The 27,182-nt window shown below is 34.8% G+C and overlaps 1 protein-coding gene across 2 annotated transcripts in view; it reads right to left on the bottom strand.

The window, feature by feature from the left end:
- Nucleotides 1-2,227: 2,227 nt before the first annotated feature.
- TBC1D15 (TBC1 domain family member 15) overlaps nucleotides 2,228-27,182 on the bottom strand; it is a 74,420-nt gene continuing 49,465 nt past the window's right edge. For both annotated transcript variants that reach the window (XM_047064854.1, XM_047064852.1), the window contains exons 10-17: nucleotides 26,715-26,809; nucleotides 19,414-19,530; nucleotides 13,731-13,831; nucleotides 9,587-9,686; nucleotides 9,106-9,203; nucleotides 5,173-5,289; nucleotides 4,567-4,653; nucleotides 2,228-3,568 (exon numbers count right to left, since the gene is read on the bottom strand). In XM_047064854.1, coding sequence (XP_046920810.1) covers nucleotides 3,347-3,568; nucleotides 4,567-4,653; nucleotides 5,173-5,289; nucleotides 9,106-9,203; nucleotides 9,587-9,686; nucleotides 13,731-13,831; nucleotides 19,414-19,530; nucleotides 26,715-26,809 — 937 coding nt within the window. In that variant the 3' untranslated portion in view covers nucleotides 2,228-3,346. The remainder of the gene's footprint in view (nucleotides 3,569-4,566; nucleotides 4,654-5,172; nucleotides 5,290-9,105; nucleotides 9,204-9,586; nucleotides 9,687-13,730; nucleotides 13,832-19,413; nucleotides 19,531-26,714; nucleotides 26,810-27,182) is intronic.

Raw genomic sequence — 27,182 nt, 5'->3', positions numbered from 1 at the left:
ATTTAGGATCAGGTAATGACACTAGATACTGATGGAAACCTCTCATATTCACTTCAAATTTAATCCTGTTTCATGTTTAGAAATAAAGTAACACTGGGAGTGCCTGGGTGGCTTGGTTGGTTAAGCATCTAACTCTTGATTTCAGCTCAAGTCATGATCTCACGGTTTCTGAGTTCAAGCCCACATCGGGCTGTGTGCTGAGAGCATGGAGCCTGCTTGGGATTCTGTCTCCCTTTCTCTCTGCCCCTCCACTTCTCACTCTCTCTCAAAACAAATTAAAAAAAAAAATGTTTTTAAAAGTTACACTGGAAATTTATCTTCAAAATGTAAAACGGAGGGGGAAAACTACATAGAATAGGCCATGATGACTGTCACACTTTTTACTAAAAATGGTGGCCCAAACTAGGGCAAATCCACCTTATCATCAAGAAACTATTTTAAAACTCACAGACTTGTCTACTAGACCGTAAGTCAAAATTTTAACCTATGAAATATATAATGGCAGTTCTCTAAATTCAGGGAGGCTCAGGAACCACATGGATGCCTGGAGAAAATGAGAGACACTTTGCGAAACTATGTGACTTGTCCCCAAAAATATGCACACAAGACTTCAAATATAGTAAAAGATTCATACATCTGAAAGCCCCAAGTAAAGAAATCCAAGCTAGAAGGATGTTGCCTGGTTACAGTAACACAAAAGTCAGGTAAAGTTCTAGGTTCTTCAGTAAACATTCTCGGTTACTTTATACAAATTATCTTTAATAATGGACATATATGAATTTCCCATAAGAATTCATTGGCATCCATAAAAACCCTTGCAAATGTCAGGTTCAGCTTTTCCTTATCTAAGCTTTTTAGTCAACACCAAGACTAAAGTTCCTAGCATACGAAGAGATGAAGAATCCTAGACACATGAGACAATCAAAATAGGGATGTTCTTAAATTCAAAAGGGCCGGGGCGCCTGGGTGGCGCAGTTGGTTAAGCGTCCGACTTCAGCCAGGTCACGATCTCGCGGTCCGTGAGTTCGAGCCCTGCGTTGGGCTCTGGGCTGATGGCTCGGAGCCTGGAGCCTGTTTCCGATTCTGTGTCTCCCTCTCTCTCTGCCCCTCCCCCGTTCATGCTCTGTCTCTCTCTGTCCCAAAAATAAATAAATGTTGAAAAAAAAAAAAAATTCAAAAGGGCCTCCCACAGACTCTCATATCAGAATTGAAAATACTTTTTATAGTTAAATCAGAAATTACTTAAATTTTAACAACTTTAAATACCAGATAATATGTATTAATATTTTACAAATTATCAGGGTACAAAAGGAACATCTTATGAAAACTGAAATAAATCTTTTAAGAAGTCAATCTAACCAATTTATCTGAACTATTTTAACAATCTCAATAGCTCAAGTTTATATAGCATTTCCTAAGTGGGTTTTATGGCTCTCATTAAGACTTTATCTAACACTATGCTGTATTATTATTTAAAAATGAGCTATACAGAAATTCAGACTGTTTAGTAAAAATGTTTTAACAAGTAGTTTTATAATAAAACTTGACAGAAGTTCAACTTATTAAATGTGCTAAGATTTTTTTTTTAACTCCGAAGTAGATATTGCATTACATAGTGGGGGAAAAAACCTCTCAAAACCCCTATCCAGGAAGAACAAGAAGGACATCAAGATGTTCTAAGCAATTTCCTGAACAACAGGAAATGAAAGGCTGAAGAGGCCGAGTTTCTAATCAGTTTACTTTTTTTTTTTTTGTCTAAATAGACTTACTCATTATTAACTGATGAAAGATAACACACATATGATATTAAAAACTAAAATCTAATGATTCTCCTGTCATGATTGTCAGTTAATACTCAAGTAGGAAAAAAGTTCATTTGGTTCCCTAGGTTTTTTTTTGGGGGGGGGGGGTGGAAATCTATCTACTGGACCATTTCAGAACTGCATTACTTTTATTTTACATTATTAACATCAATTGCGGGAAGTTGCTTTCCCAAGTCAGACAACTATATCCTCCAAGACAGCACTATGCCCAAGTCCATGCTGATGAAAATTCATTTTCAGTTATAAAAGGGGTCATGTTTCTTTCTCATGTCCATAACTTATTCCAAAGATTGTTTCAATCACATAAAAATAGGAAATGTCCTGGGGACCAGCTTGGATTTTTTTATTCTTCCAGTGAAGAACTAGCAGACTGCTTCTAAGTGTAATTTAACTGAAAACACTACTTCAACTTCAAATTTATTTAATGATATGTACAGGAGTTAACAAATTACAATTAAAACGGAATCAGTTATGTTAATTCCACATAACTTAAAATCATGCAACACTGCATGGTAAAAACAACAGCTTCGTTCATATACAAAAAAGTATTTTTTGAGACTCGTGATAGTATATTGAAATTTTTGACATAAGCTTTCTGCAAAGAGCATTTTATAAAAATTTAAAGACCTGATTAATCAGTTAATGAATTATTAGGAAAGATAATAAACACATTAGTAAAGTGAGGTTACAAGCAATTAATTTTAAAATTACACAAGGTACAGGGTTGAATGTAGTCTCATGAAATAAATGTTTGGTTAAGAAAATAGTTCTGAAAAAGTTATCATACTGAAGCTATGTATTACTTTTGTCAAATCAGGTTATATAAATCAATAGTCAAGTTTATTCAGTTAAAGAAAATATGCCTATCCTTTCTTATACTCATAAATAAGTACTTATTATATAGTCTTTATATACAAGTGAAGAAAAGTTCAATGTAAAAAATATACTGCCAATCCACTTATTATGGTTGAAATAGCTTTTTATCTACACATTAAATTGCATTGATGAAAATATCCAATTTAAATCACATTCAACCAGCATAAATATTTAAGCTGAGTACTGTTGTAAACAATAGAGAAAAACAAATTCTTTTATTTCATCACTTGCATAACACAATCTACTTCTCAGCTTAGAATGCTATAGAGAAGCCTAAGATTTAATTTAATCAATTCCAAAACCCACTAAACTTAGAGTAAACAAAGTGAATGTTTTTCAAAGTGCATAATTTCCAACTCATCCACTTGTAATATTTATCCAATTCCAGTTCATCAGCAAGAAAATAAAATGTACTTGGCTATAAAAATACTAAGGAATGTTATTGAAAAGGAAAGGCTATTTGGTAGAAGTAACTACAAAAATAATTAGTTTAAATCTTTGTAAAGCTTTAATGCAAGAACATCAGTACACTTTCTTTCCATAAACCTTAAAGCATGATCAACACCAAGATTTTAAATTTCCTCCTTTCAAGTACTTGAAAAAGGTCGCAACCAAGTGTCTCTTCAAAAATTAAGCAAGAAGAATGATCATGCAGGTGTTAATCTGCTAACATTTGGGGACACTGATATCTGTGTTGTGTTGTCATCTCTGGCTCCACTGGTAGCAAGTACGGGCAAGGCATCACTCTGAAATGTAGATGCAGGACAACTAGTCATGGCAACGCTCTCATCTTCACCGGTGTCTGAATCTGGTGTTGCAACTTCACTGTCCTGAAGCCCCAAGATCTCACAAACTGCTTGTGGCAATTCCTGAATGTGCAAAATCAAACACAAAACCATCATTCACTGTAGAGGAAAAGTAATCACAAAATAACATTTGGACTTAAGACTACACTGATTCCAGAATCTGAATAATTATTCTAACAGTGTAATTGTTACGTATCTTCTCACAGCTTCCTTCTTCAGATGAAATTCTAACCAGTTTTTTCTTAAGTGGTCCCTGATGTTCTATTCTGAATTAGTCACTCTCCACCCCATCCTACCACTCCCACAAAACACAAATGTTTTCTAATATTTTGAATTTATTTCATTCTCCTTGTTACTATAGTATCTTAGATATCAACTGAAATCTTATTTACACTATCTTTCTCCCTTAATACCCAAGGTTCCTTAAAGAAAGAAGTGTCTCACTCACATATTTTGAACAGAACAGCTATCAAATAAATGCTGGTAGAAGTGAACCATAAGTATTTGGAACCGTGAACAAATGACACAAAGACCAAACAGGAACTCTCATAAAAATACGAAAGCCAAAAAACATCAGAATAGAATGATTTAGTTCACAGTCAGATCATATCAAATTTGCCTTGTTTTTAGAAATATCTGAGAGCTTCACTGATACAAATGTAAGGATATAGACTAAATACCACCCATTTAATTATTTCTGATTAGCATCTGTCTTTATTTGGGGATACCACATTTAGTATGAGGTCCTAGTCTGTATTCACTAATTCTACTGGATAACACATCAATACTTCAATTCTACAGCCCCCTTTAGTTGTTGCAGAAATGTTTTCATTATTTTTGCCATTTTGCTGTACGATGTTTCTTATCTAGCGTAATTAATCAACTGTTTTCAATTAAGTGTTGTAACTCCATAATGGTAAACAAAATGCTAGCCAATGCTTGGTGTCTGCCTTCAACCTGCTAAAACTGCCTTTATCTTACATCTATAAAGAAAAATTTGTTCTTGACCACCAAAAACATACAAACAAAAAAATCTTACAATTATTTAAAACACTGTATACCTTGCATTTTACCATCTGTAGAGAAATTGCTTCTGCCTTGCATAGTACATCTTCCACATCAATTTTCATGGACAATTCATTGATATGCTAAAATGAATCCATAAAATAAAATAATTGAAACTAAAAGCACTATTATATTCTACTATATAAACAATTTATTACCAGTTATATTTCACTACAGATAAAATCTGTAAAATAAAAATATTCACATACTACAAATATCCAAGAGATTCAATAGATCTTTCAGTTTTAAAGTTAAAGAATAGCTAATAAGCTTATGGAACATTAAATCCAACAGTTGTCCCAAGTCTACCATCTCAAAGTTCTAAGCAAAAGACAATTATTTTTTTAGAAAACTAAACTACATAAAAAAGCATTTGTTAAATTTATTTTTCTTCCAAATTAGCCAGGTAAAAATAACTGCCCAATATGTATTCAACAAACTGTCATTCTCAGAGAGTCAGTCCTAGTACTAAGTGTTATTGATATAATTTAAGTTTTAACTCAAGGGATTCAGTAAAGCTCCAAGGAAATGTTTTGTGTATCAGTACCACCAAACAGAAGAAAGAGTCAAAATATTAAAATCTAAATTAAAGGAATAATTACCTTAAGTATTTCATTAAAGCCATAATGCTTTTCCATTATTTGCTGCTTTTCTGATTCCAGAATAGCACAACAGAGAAGAAGATGGAAATTTTTACATGGCAGTTCGGTCCACATTACCTATAAAAAATAGAACTATTTAGTAAACTATTTCAATTCTAAGATATTTTCCTCCCAGAAACAACGTTGAACTCTAAATGACTTCTATGCAAAGCAGAAGGTGCCTAGATGGGGTAGGCCACTGTTTTTCTAGTTAGGAAGTGAGGAGTAGGGAAGTGAAATTTTAGCTTTACCTACATAACTAACATCAAGTTCAACACTACGTGAATATGATGAATTCCAAATGGTGGCACTTTAAGTAACTACAATTAGCAAATCACCGAGCCTGACCTAAATGATAAATGTTATTAATTAAGAAGCTGTATCATAAGTAAGGTATAAGGGTTAGAGGCATTTTCAGTATTTCTCTGTGCCTTCAGTTTCTCACTTTTAAATCATCTTCTGTCTCAAAGGGAGGGGGGGCTATATCCTAGATGGTAAAATTCAGCTAAATAGTGCATGGAATCAAAACCACCCAGAGACAGCTGTACATTATATTACATAGCACAGAATATCCATGACTGTGACAAAAACTGAATCAACTACCCAAAATTTATACCCAAATGTATAAAACATTTGGTCAATAGCTGCATGTACTAAACAGAGATAATGACCTCAAATTTAAGGCCTTAATTTCCTCCTGTTAACCTACATAATAATATCTTACCTGGAAAAATTAAAAGACACACATAAAGAATACCTGAAATGTTTTACTTCTTTTCAAGGTGAATAATTTTCAGAGTGAATCCAATTTTTGAAAGTTTAATTATAGTGCAATTAACCTCAAAGTTTTCATTAAAAGTGCAATTTATTTGGTAAACAGATTGAGGATTATTCTAGCTATATATTAATAATATTCTCAATTCATCTTTTAAAAAAGAAGTTGAGACATTTATTTAATCAAATCGATAAACTTTAAAATATGATTCCATACAGAAAACAAACTGGTGGTTGTCAAAGGGAGAAAGGGGATGGGTGGATGGGCAAAACAGGGGAAGGGGATTAAGAGGTACAAAATTCCGGTACAACAATAGAGTATATATATATATATGTATATATGTATATATGTGTATATATACATATATATATAATATATATAGACAATATTTTATACACATATATATGTGTATATATACATAGATATGTGCATATATGTATATATTTATATATACACACATATATAGTCAATAGTACTGTCATAAATTTGTATGGTGACAGATGGTAACTATATTTATCATGGAGAGCATTTTGTGATGTATGTAAATGCTGAATCGCTATGTTGTACACTAAACTAATATAATACTTTATGTCAACTATACTCCAATTTAAAAATAAAGAGGGGTGCCTGGGTGGCTCAGTCGGTTGAGTGTCTAACTCTTGATTTTGGCTCAGGTCATGATCCCAGGGTTGTGGGATCAAGCCCCACACTGGGCTCCAGGCTGAGTGTGGAGCCTGCTTGAGATTCTCTCTCGGTCTCCCCATCTGTCCCTCTCCCCTGCTCGCACACAACTTCCCAAATAAAATTAAAAAAAAATTTTTTTAATATTATTTCTGAGAAAGACAGAGACAGAGTGTGAGCAGGGGAGGAGCAGAGACAAAGGGAGACAAAATCTGGAACAGGCTCCAGGCTCTGAGCAAGCTGTCAGCACAGAACCCAACACGGGCTCAAACACACAAACCACAAGATCATGACCTGAGCCGAAGTCGGATGCTTAACCAAATGAGCCACCCAGGCGCCCCTCAAATAAAATGTAAAAGTAACATAAACCCCCCCAAAATAAACCAAAAAACCACACAAAGAAACAAACAATAAATACATTTTTGAAAAGTACAATGCATTTACTGGAAAATTAGGATGTGATGATTACTGTGTTTTTTTGCTTAACTATCAAACCATTAAGATTAAATTTCATGACAACCCTCAAAAAATAAATTTTAATTAAATTAAGTATGATTCCAGGTAAAGAACAGGTGAGTTTTACTTCTAATTTCAAACAAAGGAAGTTATCCTACACAAAGCAATGATCCTTTGTCAGCACATCACCTTCTCTAATGGTGGCTGACAGTACAGGAGCCAGTCTCCAGCTGTAAAAACCTCAGAGGGCACAGGAGTTCCACTATATAGAAGTCTATTTATTATCCAAATGAATTATTTCCCCCATTCCTTCCTTAGGAGAGTTTCTGTAATCCCTAATCTTTATGAAGATAAGGTAGCAATTAGTCATTACACCAATATTCTATTTTAAAAGCACACTGATCCATTAACACTGATCCATTAACAGTCCATTAACACTGTCAGTGATTAAATGTGACCTTTCTTTCCTATCTTTGCTGTGCACATTCTAAAAAATAAAGACCTCTCACCTCTTCTTGAGGGCAATTTGGCAAAATCTATCAACAGCCTTAAAAACTGACTACTCTTTGATTCAGAGGTGTCTTGAAATTTATTCTAAGGACATATTCGGAGGTATCCATGAAAATTTGAATATTAAGATACTTGCCTTAGTGTTAAATATGATGTCATCGCAACGCTGTTGCGCAAACAAGCAAAATATCTATCAGGTAGAAATTAAATGGTCATTAACCATTCATCAGTTGATGGACATTTAGGCTCTTTCCATAATTTAGCTATTGTTGAGAGTGCTGCTATAAACATTGGGATACAAGTGCCCCTATGCATCAGTACTCCTGTATCCCTTGGGTAAATTCCTAACAGTGCTACTGCTGGGTCATAGGGTAGGTCTATTTTTAATTTTTTGAGGAACCTCCACACTGTTTTCCAGAGCGGCTGCACCAGTTTGCATTCCCATCAACAGTGCAAGAGGGTTCCTGTTTCTCCACATCCTCTCCAGCATCTATAGTCTCCTGTTTTGTTCATTTTGGCCACTCTGACTGGCGTGAGGTGATTATCTGAGTGTGGTTTTGATTTGCATTTCCCTGATGAGGAGCGACGTTGAGCAATGAGAAAGAATGAAATATGGCCTTTTGTAGCAACATGGATGGAACTGGAGAGTGTTATGCTAAGTGAAATAAGTCATACAGAGAAGGACAGATTCCATATGTTTTCACTGCTATGTGGATCCTGAGAAACTTAACACAAGACCATGGGGGAGGGGAAGAAAAAAAAACTGGTTAGAGAGGGAGGGAGCCAAAACATAAGAGACTCCTAAAAACTAAGAATAAACTGAGGGTTTATGGGGGGTGGGAGGGACAGGTGGGTGGGTGATGGGTATTGAGGGCACCTGTTGGGATGAGCACTGGGTGTTGTATGGAAACCAATTTGACAATAAATTTCATAATAAAAAAAAAATTCAAATAAATGAAATAAAGAAATTAAATGGTCATAGATTCATGAGATGTTTATTACATTATTAATATTTTTCTCTAACTTAAATTTCTTTTAAAAAGCCAAACACAAGTCAGCTCCCTCCCAATACTTCACATACTACAAAGTGCTATCTCAACAGACTGGCCTGTCAAAACTTCCTTGAACTCTATACAAACCTATACCAGAATGCATCAGAGTCTCACATAAAGTCAAGCCTCCCAAGGAAAGAACACAAATATAAATGGTCTAGAGAACTTGTTCTGGGAAACCTAGTGGCCCAGAAACTTCATGAGGATTGTGATTTATAGAAAAATGCTCCAAAGACCAGATATTCAATTTAAGATCATAAAATTTTAAGGAGAGACCACAAAAACCATATTTATACTATACTTATTACACACTTGCTTTAGAAATTTCAGTTAGACTATTATAATTCATTTATACTCTATAGAACAATAAAGTATTTTCCATAATAAATATTACATTTGTAAAATAATTTAAGAACTTACCTCCCATAATCGAAGAATATCTAGAAAACTAAATTCCCTTTTAAATCTGATTAAAAGCCATCTGAAGCAAAAATAAAGGTATCCAGAGTCCTGAGATTCTATACAGAAGAAAAAAAACATATATATGGCTTACTCTTATGTTAATTATCTCAGAATACAGTGACCTATTTCAAACTCAAATATTTCTACACAGCTTAAGCTATTAGAAGTCCTATAAATTTAATTGCCTTTACTAATTCAAAGAAACGATTATTCAAATTTGTTTAAAAGAAAACCATAAAATAGTAATAATTCATTTTATGAAGAAACTGTTTTAAGGCATAATTATAGAAAGATAGTTTGGTACCACACTTTGATTTCTCAGAGGAACTCAGGCAACAGTGACAGAGTATATGGGGCTTTCAGACAGTTCTTTACACTTTTTCTCTCTATATATTACCCTACAACTTGCTGGGTGTATAATTTGATTAACCAAACTTACCTAAGTAACTGCAAAATCCACTATCCAACAATCGAAGTAAGGTACTGAGTTGAATTAGTTGGGTCTTCATGCCTTGCATTTGTTCTTCAAAATTTTGATGCTTTAAAGGGAAATAAATGTTACCACATAAGTAATACTGAATACATATTTTATAGTACAAAATCATTGATAGATAAAGCAAGAGTCTAAGGACAAATGCTGGATTTATACCACACTGGTTATATTAAAAAAAAATCACAACAAATTAAAAAGCTAAAGCAACATTAAAAAGGAGGGAAGAAAATCCTTGGAATCAAACTAAGGATTACTTGTTTTCCTCTATTCATTTGACTTAAAGAAGAACGCAGAGCTACAGATGGATACACTTATTTCTTACATCAAATAAGAAACTTGGTGAAAGAAATACACACTTGCGAAATAAACTTTTATCAAATCACTTCCACTGGTAAATATTTCTTCAAATTGTCATATAAAATAAAATTAATTTTAGCTTTAACATATACTTCATTTTAAAGATTTCTTAAATTTGATGACACTAGGGAATCTGTGAAGTCAAAATCATTTGCATGACAATTCCAAAATATTATATGCATTTTGCACTTTAAATTCTCCCCCAAGTATGAAGGGCTATATGAGGAGTGACACTGCAATAGAATGAATACAGGAGCAGGTAAGAAAATCCAGCTGTCTTCCATTAAAGTAGACACTGAAGAAAATGGAAAATGGAAAACAATCCCTCTTCTCAGTAAATTGTTTCCGTTTGGAAAAGTTGCTTTTCATTAAAAAAAGGTTATAGGTGTTATGGTATAAAGGTTTGTTATTTTTAAATAATTAATAAATATTTATATATTTCTCTATTAATTTTTCATATGATAAACATCAAGAGATATAACCTACATAAAGAAATGTTCAGAGTCCTCAATAATATTTAAGAATGCGAAGGGGTCCTGAAATCACAAAGTTTAAGAATGGTTATGGTTTACTTTACATACTTTAAATAATCTGCAAAGTTGAGTAAACTCCCTACCAAAACTTTACCCAAGTGTTGGGAGGTGCATAATGAGACCAAAATAACAGGAAGGTTCCTTAGATCATTCTGATCCCTTTTATCCATGTGCCGCCAACTCCTCTACGGTAACCTACTGTCCTAGTGCTTATAAAAACCCTAAGGACAACATCTCTTCCCTCACACTTCTTTTTTAGCTTTGGAAACACAGCATCACTCTCAGCTTAAAAAAAAAAAAAAAATTAAGGCTACTGATTCTCAAAAAACTGATTGTTCTTTTATGCCTTAAGGAACTAGTTTACTAGATTGACACAAGCCTTTGGGATATCATTCCTTGACATTTACCACAGAGAGCTGTAAGCGAAAGGCAAAATTAACTCTCTGATTAACAGCATCATTTTTTATTATGACAGCCAAAGGCTAGAGTTGTTTTGGGAGTACCAACATGGCATACTCTGCTATAAAAAGAAGTGCTCCCAAAATGACAGAAGACAACTTTGGAAAAGTAGCTACTCCTGGAGAAGGGAAAATTAGATCAACAATGGATACACAAATGGCTTCAATTGCATCTGTAAATAAATATGCGTGCATATTTACATACACATGTATATTCATATATATACATGCTCATATATATTCGTGTATATGTATATATACACATGTGTGTATACATATGAGGAGGGAGGTGAGGAGAAGGAAGGGAGGAACTAAATTATACAGCAAAATGAATGGGTGGGTATAAGAAAGTTCATTAGATCATTTTGCTAATCTTTCTATAATATTTCTATAATAAATACAGTCTATGACTATCCCTACATTAGATGTGAGTAAATATAACAAGAGTAAATCTATGGACACCAGGTTCAGTCATCACAAAAGAAATAAAAACTTACATGAAATAAAGCTGTAAAACAAAAAGAAGGAGTCAAATAACAGTATGGGTTTAAGGACACCAAACCAACAGCAATGCAGTAAAAAATAATCATGCAGATTATTTTGATTGCAACATGTTACCCTTTTATTCAAATATGAAAAAAATGTTAGTAGACAATATATTAAGAGATTTTTTTTAGAATAAAGACTAGAAAAATCCCCAGACCATTCTCAATGGAAAAGGCAAACACAGAAACATTTACTATGAAAAAGAAGAATTTGAATCTTCATACACAAAAATGACAAATAGACCGTAAAGTGTATATTACAGATGTTCATTTACATTTGAGACCTAAATACATGCACAAGTATGTATGTATGCATGCATGTATGTATATATATGGCATCATAAGTCCATTTTTTGCACATGTCAATATTGGCTCAATTTTATGGAAACTATTACTGTAAAAATCAAAATGCAGTCAGTATGTTCATGTTAATTCTAAAGTGTCTAAACTAAGCACTGGGGAAATCTTCATGTATTTATTCTACAAAAATCTGTTGCACAAAAACCTCATGTTGGCATTAGGAAAATTCTGGAAGCATACCAGAGAACTAGTTAAACAAAGACATGAGCCTTTTATCAAGGAACATACTAGCTCTAGTGAAAAGAGGATAAACAACAAAAACACAAGAAAGGCAGACAACAGTTTTTATACAATTAGTATCAGTTGTACAGACCTTTATAACAAATGCCTCAGGTTTCTAGAGCACTTGGGAGTAATTGGAACTAAGAAGGCAGGTAAAATCAAATCAATCAAAAAGGTAAGGAAGACAAACTATGATATTAGCAGATTACTGCAATTAATAATCGTTCCAAATAATCCAAAACATTAATTCATGGTCATGACTATTCAGTTCGAAATACTTATTAACTTAATAGTAAAAGATATTTTTAAGTATCAAATCTTATCAAATATGTGTTTGGAAAAGCAGAAGAAGTGAGGATGAGTTGGAACCATGGATAAGAGACTTAAAGAAACAGGGAAAAGTGGGAAAAACTGGAAGGGCAAAGAAAAATTGGCAAGCTAATTCCCGAGAGGAAGAATAGACTAAGGAAAAAAGAGAAGGGTACTATTTCTAAATCCCACATTCGTATCCTAGAAACTGAGTTAAACCCTATGTTACAAGGAAACATTTTATATGATTATATAGTCAATATCTTTATCCCCTTGCTAGCAAGCCATTTGAATACCCAACCTCAAGGTCCAGCGGCAAGTGCATTAGTTTTACTCTGAAACAGTACAGTGACTTATGTAGTCAGGTCTTTGGATTTCATATGCCTTTATCTCCTTTTAGCCCTCTTCTATTTTTTTTTTTCTTTCTAATAGATTACTTGAGAAGACTGTTCTATTTTATTTCCCTGTTAATACTCTGTGCTATTGTCCCAGAATTCTGTCTCCAAGATACATCAGTGACAATAGATAAAATGTTCTTTGTAATAATATGTATATATAAACATAGTTCAACTCTAATAATCACATGCTTCTGAGAAAATAACAATGAATTACTAAGAAAGTGTCACCATTACAAATAGTTCAAACAGAGATCTAGAAGAAAAATCAGTTACTATAATGACAAAATCCAAAAATGTTCACAAAAAGTAAGGATATTACTTGGCATGACTAAGCTTTATCTCTGAAACAGATGATATGAAAGTTCAACTACTTCACAAGAACTGAATTCATCTACTTCATCAATATTCTATAATGACTCATAGCTCTTCTGCAGAACACAAGCATTTACTGATATTAAATCCTGATTACTCTTGTGCTACAGGCACTTACTATCTACTTCTTGTATTAAAAACAATGTCAGTATTTTCAAGCCCCTTGAAAAGGCTATTTAACAAAGAAACAAACAGGGGTGCCTGGGTGGTTCAGTCAGTTGGTTAAGCGTCTGACTCCTGATTTTGGCTCAGGTCATGATCTCACTGTTTGTGGGTTTTTCTTTCGTGCACTGACAGTGCAGAGCCTGCTTGGGATTCTCTGTCTCTTGTCCCCCTCTCTCTGCCCCTCCCCCACTCTCCCTCAGTCTCTCAAAAATAAATAAACATTTTAAAACAAGAAAAAAGAAACAAACAACACAGACCAATTTTTAAGTTCCACCATAACTGGCTAAAATATAAACATCAATCTTATGTAAGATAATATAACTAAATTTTTCAAAATTAGTTTGATTAAAGGAAGGAGCCCCTGTTCTTACCATTTGGTCCATATAAGAAGCAAAGCACCAAAAGGCATCCACTTCATTTTCCATCACATATAAAAGAGGGGAAAGTAAGTCACTCATTCCCTGAACATACCCTAAGAATAGAAAAAACAAACAAAAAACAATCATGTTTCTGAAAACCTAAGCTTTATGTAATTCTTCTGTGCATATCATTACAATTTCATCTAAAATTTCATCTTTTCTTTGGTTTCAGAAACTGGTAGATATTGACATCTACTGAGAAAAGAAAACAAACAAGGAGGAAGTCTAGCAATCAGGTAAGAAAGATGAGTTGTCATAGACTGAGATGCCAAGCAGATATATAGCTGCTATTCTATGTCTTCAGTGTGGTCATCACTATCAAGAGAGGGTAATATTATTAAAAATTAAGGGGGGCGCCTGGGTGACTCAGTCGGTTGTGCATCTGACTCTGGCTCAGGTCATGATCTCACGGTTCGTTAGTTCGAGCCCTGCATCAGGCTCTGTGCTGATGGCCTGGAGCCCGGAACCTGCTTCAGATTCTGTGTCTCCCTCTTTCTCTGCCCCTCTGCCACTCACACTCTGACTCTCTCTCTCTCAAAAATAAACAAACATTAAAAATTAATGTGCAAAATTACTACGATAAAACAGGAAAGGTGAGAAAAAACCCACAGGAACATCAAATATAAGTGTATATATTCAAAGGACATTTGAGAAGGACCAGTCAGAAGTAAGGGGGAAAAAAACAAATGAAAAAGGTGTTGTAAAAGTCAAGGGGGGAAAACATTTCAGGGCCCAAGAGTCAACAGCCCCTAATGGCCATGAACAAGCCAAATAAAATAAGAACTTTTAAAAAGGGTCCAACTGCTTTAGCCACCAGATCACTGGTAATCTAAACCAAAAGAAGTACAAAATTATGTATTTCTTTTAAATAGCCCTATCTATGTTCTTCTTGCCCTTCTCTTCTTGTTATTCTATGCACAACCAATGCTAGCAACTGGGTGTAATCCAATCAATACTTTGTACCTGAAACTACCACTCTGACTACCTTTCTCTGGATGTTGTTATAATTCTCAGTCATGACAATTACAGCCCTTGATTAAAAAGAAAAACTGTAAAGTTAAACAATCAGGCCCCTCACTTTAAAAGTCTTGGTTTTGCTTCTCACCTCAACATGTCAAGCTTACTTTTTAGTTCCACCATATAAAACTCTCAATTTTCTTAAGTGTTTTACAATTGATTTCAGATTTAAGACACATTCTTGAACCAACAAAGGGACAAAAGTTCATATGAAACCTTTTTACATACAGATTATCATTCAACTTTGGTAACTTTGGTACATCTGTTAAAGTTACTTAGAGATTTTTTTCTAATAGTAGCTTGAAGTCATGGAAAATATAGTCTTTCATGTGCAAGTCCAAAGCTTACATTCTTACCATTCACAAAAATCTATGTGCACTGAAGCCATTAGAAGTATATATTTTAAAAGGGAAGAGGGTATTTCTGCTAGAAATGATATACCATTCTACACCTCTCTTCCTTATTTTGGAATAAAACTTTAACAAAGGACTTCAGGAAGCATATAGGCCAGAGTCTCTTGAGAAAACTTCTGATCAGAGATATAACAGAGAGACAACTCAGATCACTTCGGGATCACCTTACTATCTCTGTCTGCTCTGAGCCTTGCCCTATCATCTACTCCTATGTTCCTATCAACCTAGGTCTACATGATACCCTGTGGAAAAGTATGGCTCTACTCGCATTAGCACGAAAGAATACTTGGGTTGCCATGGTGGGCATCCGATTACACCAGACAACAAAGTTACCAAAATATTTGGAGAAAAGTGCCAGGGAAAATTGGCATATGGTATGATATCTAAATGTAAGTATTTCTACAAGTTTATCACAGGCTTTTTAAAAATCCTGCACCCTTGTGATGATTAGCTTTATCTCTCAATTTGGGTGGGCCTCAGGACACTCAGATGCCTGGTTAAACATTATTTCTGTGAACGTCCTGAAAGTGTTTCCAGAAAAGATTAGCATCTGAATTGGTGAACTGATGAAAACAGATGCCCGCCCCCCGCCCTGCCCCCCACTGTGGGCGGACACCAGTCCATGGAGAGCCTGAGCAGAACAAAAAGATGGAGGAAGGTGGAATGTGCTCTCGCAGTAGCTATTTGAATTGGGACAGTGATCTTCTCCTGCCTTTTACAGCTCCTGGTTCTCATGCCTACAGATCTGAACTGGCATCTGCACCACTGGCTCTCCTGCTCTCAGGCTTTCCTGGGTCTCCAGCTTGCAGACAGCAGACTGTGGGACTTCTCAGTCTCTAGAATCGTGTGAGCCTACACCTCAGAAGAAATCACCTCAGAAGAAATCTTTTTCTTTTCTTTCTCTCCCTCTTTCTCTCTCTGGATATATATGTTAAAATATACAAGAATATATATATATAAACACAAAAAATACATAAACATACAGAATCTTAATGGTTCTGTTTCCCTGCAGAACCCTAATAAAAACACTTTTAAAAAAGAGTAAGTGGGTTAGAAGGAAGACTAAATTGTTATCATCAGAACTTCTCTAGATGGCACTGACACAGTGAAAGCAATGACCAACATAAAGGCTAAACCAGGGGTGCCCGGGTGGCTCAGTTGGTTAAGCCTCTGATTTCGGCTCAGGTCGTGATCTCACGGTCTGTGGGTTCGAGCCCCACGTCAGGCTCTGTGCTCACCGCTCAGAGCCTGGAGCCTGCTTCTGATTCTTTGTCTCCCTCTCTCTCTGCCCCTCCCCAACTAGCGCTCTCTCTCTCTCTCTCTCAAAAGTAAATAAACATTTAAAAAAAAATTTTTTTAAATGCTAAACCAATTAGAGTATGAAAGAAATTTGATCTGAATTCAGCAAAGTGCAAAAGAGTACTTCACTGGGTCTGACTGTATACAGTCTATAATAAAAATATTTCAAAGTGTGCTATTCAAAAGATTTACCAAGTACCTCTCGTCTAGAAAAAAAAAGTGCTTTATTATAAAGTTATAATGAATGACAATTTCTAAGAAGTTTATTTAATCATTTAAGTCTTCAGCTTTCATATGAGATCACTACCATATTTCTTATACAAGTCTTAGCTGAAGCAAGTAGTCAAATTAATCTTCATACTCTAGTTGCTTTTAATCTATTTTATTTTATACATGATGTTCTTTGGGGTATGTCATGAGTTGCGGGGGTGGAATTAATGTACAAATTCCTTTTAATTAAAGAAAGATTAAAGCTGTTTAAATTAGCATTCAGTGACACTAAGATCCTGCAGTAGTGCTGACTGATGCACATCTTAATCAGCACTACTACAATTTCGCAAGTAGTTCTCTAAAATTATCTCCACAGCAAGTTTCTTTCAGAGGGGGGTGGGCATGAGAAATGAACTCCTTATCCTAGCACACACTTTCTTACACTGCAAAGAAAAAAATCACCTACATATAGGTCAATTTCCAGGTTAACTGAACCTCAGCCCTTAGAGTATAAATAAAAAATATCAGAGGAGGTGGAAATCATTTTTTTTAATTAGACACTCTCTGCCTTCTTACATACGGTATTTCAAATATAATTTAATGTTTTGTTGGCTATTTAGGATCATCATCATGTACATACACCATTAAAAAAGATATCTCCCAAGAAACATCCTAAGTGTAGTGTCTTTGCACTAACGAAAAATTATTCTTCCTTGAGTTCTTCTGTCTGCTTTTGGTAATTTTTGTCTCCTTCCTCACTATTCATGACATTGTATTCAATGTAAATATACCTATACCTCATCTGTATGGTCTATGAAGCCAAACAACTCAATATGACAGAATTACTTACAAGAGTAAATTTACAACAGCCCAGGTTACTTTGCCATGAGTAAAAGGCAAGAAATTTGGCCCACTGCTTTATGAAAACTACACTGACTTCTCACAAGGCCAGAGTTCTTAACAGGAACCTTGACTATGTTTCAGATAACTTAGGTACTTGCCCAGAAAGAACGAGGGATTAATAGAGACAAATGAAGACAGTAATTTATACAGTTAGCTGGACTACGCCCTGAAAAAACTGAGCATTCAGGAACTCCTACGAATATGCATGAATTCCTATCTCAAAATTATCATCTGACAGTAGAGGGCAATGCCTCCATTCCCTAAGACAATGGTCCTATTCCCTACAGTAAAATGGCAATGGGTCAGTGTGGTGGATGTATAGAGGTGAAAATGCCAGCCTGAAAATAAAGACCTGGGTCTTTACTCCAGTCCAATATTTGCTACTTGTACAACCTTGAGTCACTCTCTGGATCAATATAACCTTATAAAATCGGAATGATTTCCCCACTTCTTTGAAAGGCTGCTATGAGAGTCAAAATCAAGTATGACAGCATTCTCTAACCTGAAAAGCACTACTCTACCAATAGGTTTTCAATGATCCAATTTGAGGCTCATTATTTGAGGTGATAGATAGGACTAAATTTTACATTTTAAAGATAAATCTGTGTTTTTCCATTTACTTTCACCAAAGAGGCTGATGCCTCAAGATGCATAAAGAGTTTACATCTTCCCCTAACATATAAAAGAAGCCAAGAGGAATTTACATAGACACAAACAGTGAAGAAAATGTACCACAATTCAAGGCTCACTTGGGTTTAATACACTAAATATCTAATTACCTTTTCCAAAACCTTTTCAAGCTCTACTAAAATATTCTGGAAACCATCTATTTCCACCATTCTCTACTTGGAAGTTACTCACATGGTAGATAACTCAGAAACTTATCCATTACTTATACTTACTTACTTGCTTAGAGAATCTGTTCGTCCTTTAAAGAAACAACTCAAGTTCTCTTATCCCTTAAAATATTGATTCCTTATATTTTCTACTCTTATCATCCCTTCCCCATGCAAGCTGCAACTGCCCCTCTCAGCCTGTCTTTCTAACCCATTCTTGGTAGGAAACACAGTTATCAAGAAAAGAGAGTGAAGTTCTACATGGCCTAGATAATTATCTGCATGGCTTGCCCAAGACATCACATCAGTATTTTCCTTCACAAAGTAGATAAGTTTTCCAAATAAAAGTTCCCAAACTTTCTCAATTCACAGACTTCTTAACATCTTAGTAATTTTTTTCCAAAGCACTCCTCAGCTCAAGAAAATAACTAACACTTCCACTTATTAAGTAGTTAGATCCAAACAACTTAATATCTATTTATGTCCTAAGAACTCAGCACCTGTTGGATACTACACTATTTCTCAAACCTTGGAATCCAATTGGAAACCACCATTCCCATTTCCTGTCCCTCATCTATTTTCACACAGTACTTGCTGAATCACACAGCAAGGCCTGAAGCTCTGCTTTGCAAAACTAACTTCATCAGGAGGAATGTGACCATCTAATGTTGAAACTCTGAACTACTTTAGCTAGGACTTACAGCAGTACCCTACAGAGTTCACGATCTCTCTCAAAAATTTAAAATATCCCACATTGTCCCAAGAGTATGCTGTGACAACCCCGTGCTCTTCAGTGCACAATTTGGGAATCACAGCCTTCTAAGTTTCCAGTCCAGTAGAACAATCCCTACAGAAACTAGCCCACAGAGCTGTTACATACATCTAACAGGTTCATAAATTTAAATTCTAAAATAAATATACATAAATCTTTCTAAATTAGGATGTCAGAGAACTTACCTAAATCAAAATCATACATACAGTAGGTCATCAAAATGTCATGAAGCAAAATCAACCCTGGATTATCTTGGCCTTCATAAAACTTGTTTGTTCGATCTGTTCTGTTAACATCTTTTTCTGAGGAGGAAAATCATCACATATTTGAAAACCTTTCAAAAAACAGATTCTTATAAAGCTTACCTCTTACAAGAACAAAATTCTTCTTGGTACTAATTTCACTCTCTTGCCAATCTTTCACTTAATGAAAAAAAAATCATCAAATTCTATTTCAGATATGCAATAAAGTAACATTTTGGAATACTTTTTCAAAAATCAGTCCACTTCCTCATGGGTATACTTTCAAATATTTCTCAATTCTTATCTAAACATACATAGAAATTTTTTAATAGTAGAAAACACTTTTAATTAATTAAAAGCAATACCAAGTAATAATTCACATTAGTTAGCAATAAAACTGCCAGTCATGAATGCATGTGATAGGCCATATTATCTGAAAATGGTAATAAAAAAAGCTCTTAGGCAATCAAGTGTAATAAAGAGATGTGTTTCATTCATATCTGCTTCATTCATTATCAACTTCTTTGTCATGTTCCATAATCATCTTCAGGACGAATGACTTCCTTATTCTCATATATACATTATTCAATTTATATATTAGTATAAACAATATGTATTAATTTTGAAAAAATGAAAACCCACATTTTGCTGGAAATGATTTCATGACACTGAAAACAGATTTGGAAGCTTTACCATGAGCATACCCCAAACTGTACTGACAATTCAATTCCCAAACACTGATACTAGCAAATGCAGCTAATTGTGAAAGGCTTTACTAACGGTCTTCCCCAAACGAATCCCTCAGTAAATTAAAAAATAATTTACAGAAATTCAAAATGATTAATTTATTCTATAACCAATTCTGTTTAAAAGTTATAAATGACCTCTCCCCACTACACTCCACCCCTGTAAACTGAATAAATTGAAAACACTGTCCATACAGATACTCCCGCTTTTCAGAAGTTTGCATTACACCACTTCACTTTTACAAAAGACCTACGTTAGTACCCGTTTTCACTAACCAAAAGAAATCCGAAGAGGATTTTCACTTTTCCAAAAAACGTCCAGAAGCAAAAATAACATTCAGCAAGCTGCTAGAGGCAGCATGCATCCTGGGCAGCCAGATGGGTCCCGCCAAGCTCTTTTCCCGGGACTTACCCTCAACCATCCATAGCTTTGAACTGTGTCTGCGAGCATCTGTGCTTTATCATAATTTATTTTGTGTATCTATTAGCAAGATGTGTCCTAAGGTATCAAAAAAGTCTAAAAGAGGTTATTTTTGGGGTGTGGGAATCCTTAAGAAATCTTTCATATAAGCTAATAGTAATTATTTCTTTGCTTTACGCCATTTAGGCTTATGAAAGGTCTCATAGGAACGCTCTACTTTCAGATAGCTGGGTAAACCTGTACTTGTGAAGAGATGGGGAGGTATTTTACAACCGAGTAGAATCTAACAAATAGAAGATGACATGAGTTTATATTCTGTAAGGGCATTTTTAAAAAATATTAGAATATTATAGCTTTCTATTAAAATATACTACATTAGATTTAATAAAACCAAGTATGTATCTATAGAATTGTGGAACCGTTTATCAAACAAATAAGGAAAAGCAATACCAAAGAAAGCATAATAAATGTAAAATTTCATTTAAAAACGTCAAAATGGTTCAGTCTCAAACAGGTACATAAGTTTATTTTTTTATTAACTCAAGCACAATTTATACAGTCATAACAATAATATAGAATATATCTGCCTTAATAGGGGTTTTAAATGTGGTAAAAAATTATTTATACCCTCATGAAGTGTATTTCTTTCCTCTTGTATATTTAGAAGTGACATACCAGGCAGAAAACAAAAAGGGATCAAAAGTGATATATAAAAGTATTTTATAAGGGAAGTACTTCCAGAAACTAATTTTCTAGAAAGAAAATTAGTAAGTTAAAACAAAAAAACAAACCCTCGTTAAAACCAACTCTCCATTTAACTTATTATGGCTAAAAAAGACAAGCAAAACACAACCACCCCAACAGATCCCACTTTACATTTGCCATCAGTAACCTCATGTGGGCCCCTAATTCTGCCTGGCACTCATGCTCTATTTCCTTCATCCATTCCCTGTCCCCATTCATAGAACTACTTTACATCTTCTCTATCTTTAAGCTTCCAACATGGTATATTCTCCGAACTCTAGCTCTTAGATGAACACCTTGCTTCTTATTTCTGAGAAAATAGAAGTTATCCAAGGAGAACTTCCATAGGATTCTACTATTTTAACCACATAACTGCATTTGTATTCACACAGTCCCCTTCTCTCCTATCACTCACTCGAAATGAGCTTCCAAGATCGTGGCTAAGTCCAACCCCTCCTCTTGTGCGTGAAATCCATACTCTACTGGCTACCCAAGGACGCTGCTCTAGTAATTCTTGTCTCCCTCTCCAGTTTCATGAGTTTTTCTTAGTTTTCAACCATACTATTGTTTCTCTCTTCATAAAAACCTTACTTAACCACACTTTTCCCTCGAATGGCATCCCATTCTGTCTCCATCTGTTTAGAGCAAAACTTCTTGAAAGAGATGTATATATTGTCTCCAAATCCATTCCTCCCGTTTCCTCCTGAACTCACTCCAATCAGGTTGTCACTTCACCAAAACCTCTCTAATAAAAATCTCCAGTGATCTCAATACCTTGTGCAATGCTCAACCCAAGTCTTCATCTCACTTGACATCCTAGTTACTCCTTATTGAAATACTTTTTTCACTTGACTTCTGGTCAAAACTCTCAGGTTTTCCCTCTTTTTTCTCTGGCTCTTTTCTCAGTCTATTTTGCTGATTTCTCCTAATTGTTCCTGTTTATAAGTTAAAGTACTACCTCAGAAGGGTGCCTGGGTGGCTCAGTCTCTTAAGCATCTGACTTTGGCTCAGGTCATGATCTCACAGCTCTTGAGTTCGAGCCCTGAGTCAGGCTCTGTGCTGACAGCTCAGAGCCTGGAGCCTGCTTTGGATTCTGTCTCCCTTCCCCTTCCAGCTCGTGCTCTATCTCAAAAGTAAATAAAAAATTTTTTTTAATTAAAAAAAAAAAATAACGTACTACCTCAGAGCTCAGTTCTTGGATCCCTCCTTTTCTAAATACACCACGCCTTTGGCAATGTCATCTAGTCCTCCACCATCTATATGCTGATGACCTCTACATTTTTATCTCCAGCACCCTTCTCTCCCCTGAATTCTAGCCCTATACATATACTTCCAACTCTATATATTAATATATCAACATCCAATAGGCAGTTTCACACTTAACATGTCCAATAAGTTCCAAATATTTCCTTTCAAACTCGCTTCTCTCACAGTTTTCCGTGTCTTAATTAAAAACCTACAATTCCATTCCTCTGGTTACTCACTTTAAAAACTTTGGAGTCATTCTTGAGTCTTTGCTCCCCTTGTCTGACACAGATACATACGTGTGTGTGTGTGTGTGTGTGCATGTCTGTGTGTCAAACTTTCAAAATACATATAGAAACCAACGCGGAGATCTCCCATCCATTCATTCCATGCCACCCCTCCCATTCACTTCACTCTAGAGAGCTACAAGGGTCTCCTCTTTGCTCTTCTTCAAACGTGTGGAGGTCCTGAAGGACAAACAAGTCTAGACCATGCTGTTCCCCTCTGCCCAGATGCCCTTCGTCCAGATAGCTGCATGGCATACACTCTCTGCTTCTTCAAGTCTCTATTCAAATCTCACTCAACTGCTAGTGCTCTGTATCAACCATCATCTCTTGCCTAAATTATAGCAATAGCCTCACATGATCTATTTCCACCCCTGCCCCCCTACAGCTATTCTCCAAACAGTAGCCAGAGTGATTTGTTTAAAGGTCGTATCACTCCTGCTAAATATCCTCCAGTGCTTCCCATCACACTCAGAGGAAAAGCTTATGTCTTTACGAAGAACTATAAGGCTCTACATGATCTGTACCTATTCCTTCATTGTTTCCTCTCTGAACTTCTTACTTTCTATACTCTACCCCAGCTCATTCTAACCACACTTACCTCCCTGCTATACTTCAAACATGCAGAGAACCTGGGGTGAAAACTAGTCTTAATATACATTGTTCCTTTCTACTTGGATTGCCCTTCACCTAGATATCAGCATAGCTCACTCTTCCCCTTTTTCAAGTTTCTATTCAAATACCACTTTTTCAATAAAAGCCTTTTCAGGTCACCCACGTTAAAACTGCAACATGACCGATAAACTTCCTAACATCTTGCCTGTCTGATTTTTCTACTTAGCACTTATCACTAACATACCACATGTTACTTATCTTGTTTACTGTCTGTTCTTCCCCACAAGGATAACAGCTCCTTGAGGGTAAGTCTTTTGTCTGTTTTGTTCACTCATGAATACCTAATGCCTAGGGGAGGGCCTAGTACATAAAGGCACTAAGTAAATATTTATTGAATGAATGAATGTATGAATGTTTAAAATAAAATGTGATTTTAAAAAAGATCCCTAGTGATTCTAACATGCAGCCAAAGTTAGAAACCAGTGCTGTAAAGACCAGGATTCCTGGGCCTTCTTATCTGCCTCCTCCCCCCCCCCCCCCCCCCCCCCGCCCCAAATGATATCATCCATTCCCAAGGATGTTTATACTGATAATACCCAAATTTATATCTCCTACCCAGACTGTTGCAGATTACTCAACTAGCCCCTTGACATTCCATTTGTATATCTCACTATAAGGTATATAAGTAATATCTAATTCCATTTCACCATCCCCCATTCTCTTCATCACTATAAGTAGCACCACCAACTGGCCAATTTCTTTAGTCAAGAAATGTAGTCCCATCCTAAATTCTCTTCTTCTTCATACCCCACATTTAATACATCATAAAGTCTTATCGATTGCATCACCAAAATATAAGTTGAATCCACTTATTTATCTACATTTCCACTACTACCATCTCTTAGAGTTCTCTACTAATTGGTCTCCCTGTTCCTACCTGTACCTTGATTCAATCCATTTTTCCATACAGCAGAAATACTGATTTTAAAATACAAGTAAAATGGTCTTATTCAAAATGCTCCAATAGTTTCTTTTCATACTTAAAATCGAACACGTTGGCACTAACCACAAGATCTACAGCTTACCTGTGTATTTTTTAATAAAATGAATTTATACCAAAGAAAACAACAACAACAACAAAAAAGCTTTTGGCAACCTTTCCCCAAAAAATACTTTTGAGAAAAAGTACTATGGAAAAAGAATCCTTTAAAACCAACTTATTATATATACTTCTACTGGTAGAAAGTATGGTACAGTAACTGAATTAAGAATCAGATCTGAGAAAAGTAACTGAATTAAGAATCAGATCTGAGTATGAATGAGTCTGGGCTATGGAACTAACTAGACAGATGACTAAAGACAATTTACTAACATTTTCTGGGCTTCAATTCTGTTATCTGCTAAACTAAAAATGAAAAAACTGGATGAAAGTATGGCTCAATTCTTTTGATTTGAAATGTTTACATTTTTCCTCCAAACTCCTTGAAGTGAGAATAAGACACAAGAAAGATTGAGAATTATCAGAGCCATTATCACTGCTCCCTGACTAAAAAAAAAAAAAAAAAAAAAAAGGAAGATGACATAGCATGTGGAAAGAAAGGGCTTAATTAAGGGGTGCCTGGCTGGCTCAGTTGGGGGTAGCACACAACTCTCAATCTCGAGGTTGTGAGTTTGAGACCCACGCTGGGTAAAGAGATTACTTACTTATTTATATTAATAAAGACATGCATACACACACACTTAAAAAAAAAAAAAAGAAAAGAAAGAAAAGAAAGTTACTTAATCTGTAAGATCCCTTCCAGTTCAAATATTTTATGTTCAAGCAGGAAAAAACAGTCCATTACCATTTTTTCCTACTGAAAGTGAAAACAGCAGGGGACTTCAGTTGGAAACTTCAGATAATTCCATGCCTCAAGATCCCCAACCTTCTGAGTTAACTGGAGGAAGGACACAGTTTATTCCAGTATAATTTATTTTTTGGAAAAATAAATTCTTTTACAGCCAAAAGTACTGGGGTACCCAGCTGGCTTAGTCGGAGGAGCATGCAACTCTTGACCTCAGGGTTGTGAGTTCAATCCCCATGTTGGGTAGAGATGACTTACATGAACAAATGAAAACCTTATAATCCAAAGTACTATTACCAAAAAGATCTCATCATTTGTCTTTATGTCTTTACAAAAGCTACCAAATTGTTTATGTTGGGCTTTCTAACTATAATTTGTAGAGATTTTCTTCTTCCATGGGAAGGTGATGTTGAACATGGTGGTAAAAACATTCCCCATCTTTATTTATGAAGCTATAAATAAATCCAAAAGCAATATAAGAATTTAAAAAGTAAATTCCACTACTATCCAAAGCTATCCTAAAATTATGTAGAGGCTAGCTAACAAGATAGTTAAGAGCATTAAACTGGGTTCTGCTCTTATTAAATCATGTGATCTTGGACAAGTCAATTATACTTTCAATGGTTCAGTTTTCTGTAAAATGGAGATTATCAACTTAAAACTTTAAGACATGTACAGAAGTAACTATGTATTCTTTCAATAACTTACACCAACCTGGCCTTTATCATAAGAGCTAGATGACCCAGTACTTACTCTCCTGAAATAAGTCTAATTCCTTTGATGTAAAATTCTGTCAAGCATCTCTTTTTTATGAAATAGTTATTCCTAGATGAATTCTTATTCAATTCTCAAACATTAACAAACATTTACTATCTGAAGTCATGTATTAAAAAAATGAATTATATGCATATTTAGAGATGGTCTGGAGGGACACAAACCAATGTCTATCAACTATAGTTATCTCTGCATGACAGAAACAAAACCAATCTTTATTTTCTTCTTTTTGCTTATCTGTAGTTCCTAATTTTTCTATAATAGACACAACTGTTTTTTGTAATAAGGGAGACAATTTAATAAAATTAATTCAATAAGCAAATAAAGTTAAACACTTTTTAAAATTCACATTTGAGAACTGAAAATGAAATATATCAGTACTTATACTGACTGAATTCATATCTTATTAGAAAAGGAACAACCAAGAACATCAAATAAATATTCTAATGTACTCTCCAATTCTGATATCTCTTTTGAGCCCTACTCTGTAGCATATATTTCACTTCTTAAATCCTATCAAGACTTCAATGTAAACCGCTCTCATGCATTTTTAAAATGAGGAAAAAATTACCAATAAGACTTCTATAATCTCTTAACCTCGAATTTCTCTTCTCTTGTTCCTCACTGACAGATTTCCACTGCAGTTTCATCCTGAAGTATTCATCACTACAGAAGACAATTTATACCAAAAAAAGCTATTAGAATACTATATTTTTAAAAATTCTAATTGGGTTTTTGTATAAACAATATATCAAAGCATTTATGATGCTAGTCAGATGTGAGGTTATAAATGATAGTAAAATGTTTAAAGTTATGATACATGCGTGAAAACAAAGGAAAAATAACCTTATATTTACCATAAACTTTACTTAAACTACTAGAATATTTACGTATGATTTTTTTACCTTAATCCTTAATATGATACCTAAAATTATTCTAGTTATTAAATATTTTAACCACTAAAGTTTCTGAATAATTACAAATACAAATCTATAAATTATTTTTTTAATCTGACCTAAGAGTTCCATTTTTCAATCAG

The sequence above is a fragment of the Lynx rufus genome, unplaced genomic scaffold, assembly GCF_022079265.1.
Source record: "Lynx rufus isolate CCGP_SWC_20201006 ecotype Redwood Valley unplaced genomic scaffold, mLynRuf1.p SCAF_7, whole genome shotgun sequence".
NCBI classification, from domain to species: domain Eukaryota; kingdom Metazoa; phylum Chordata; class Mammalia; order Carnivora; family Felidae; genus Lynx; species Lynx rufus.
This window is presented reverse-complemented; position numbering and strand designations above follow the sequence as displayed.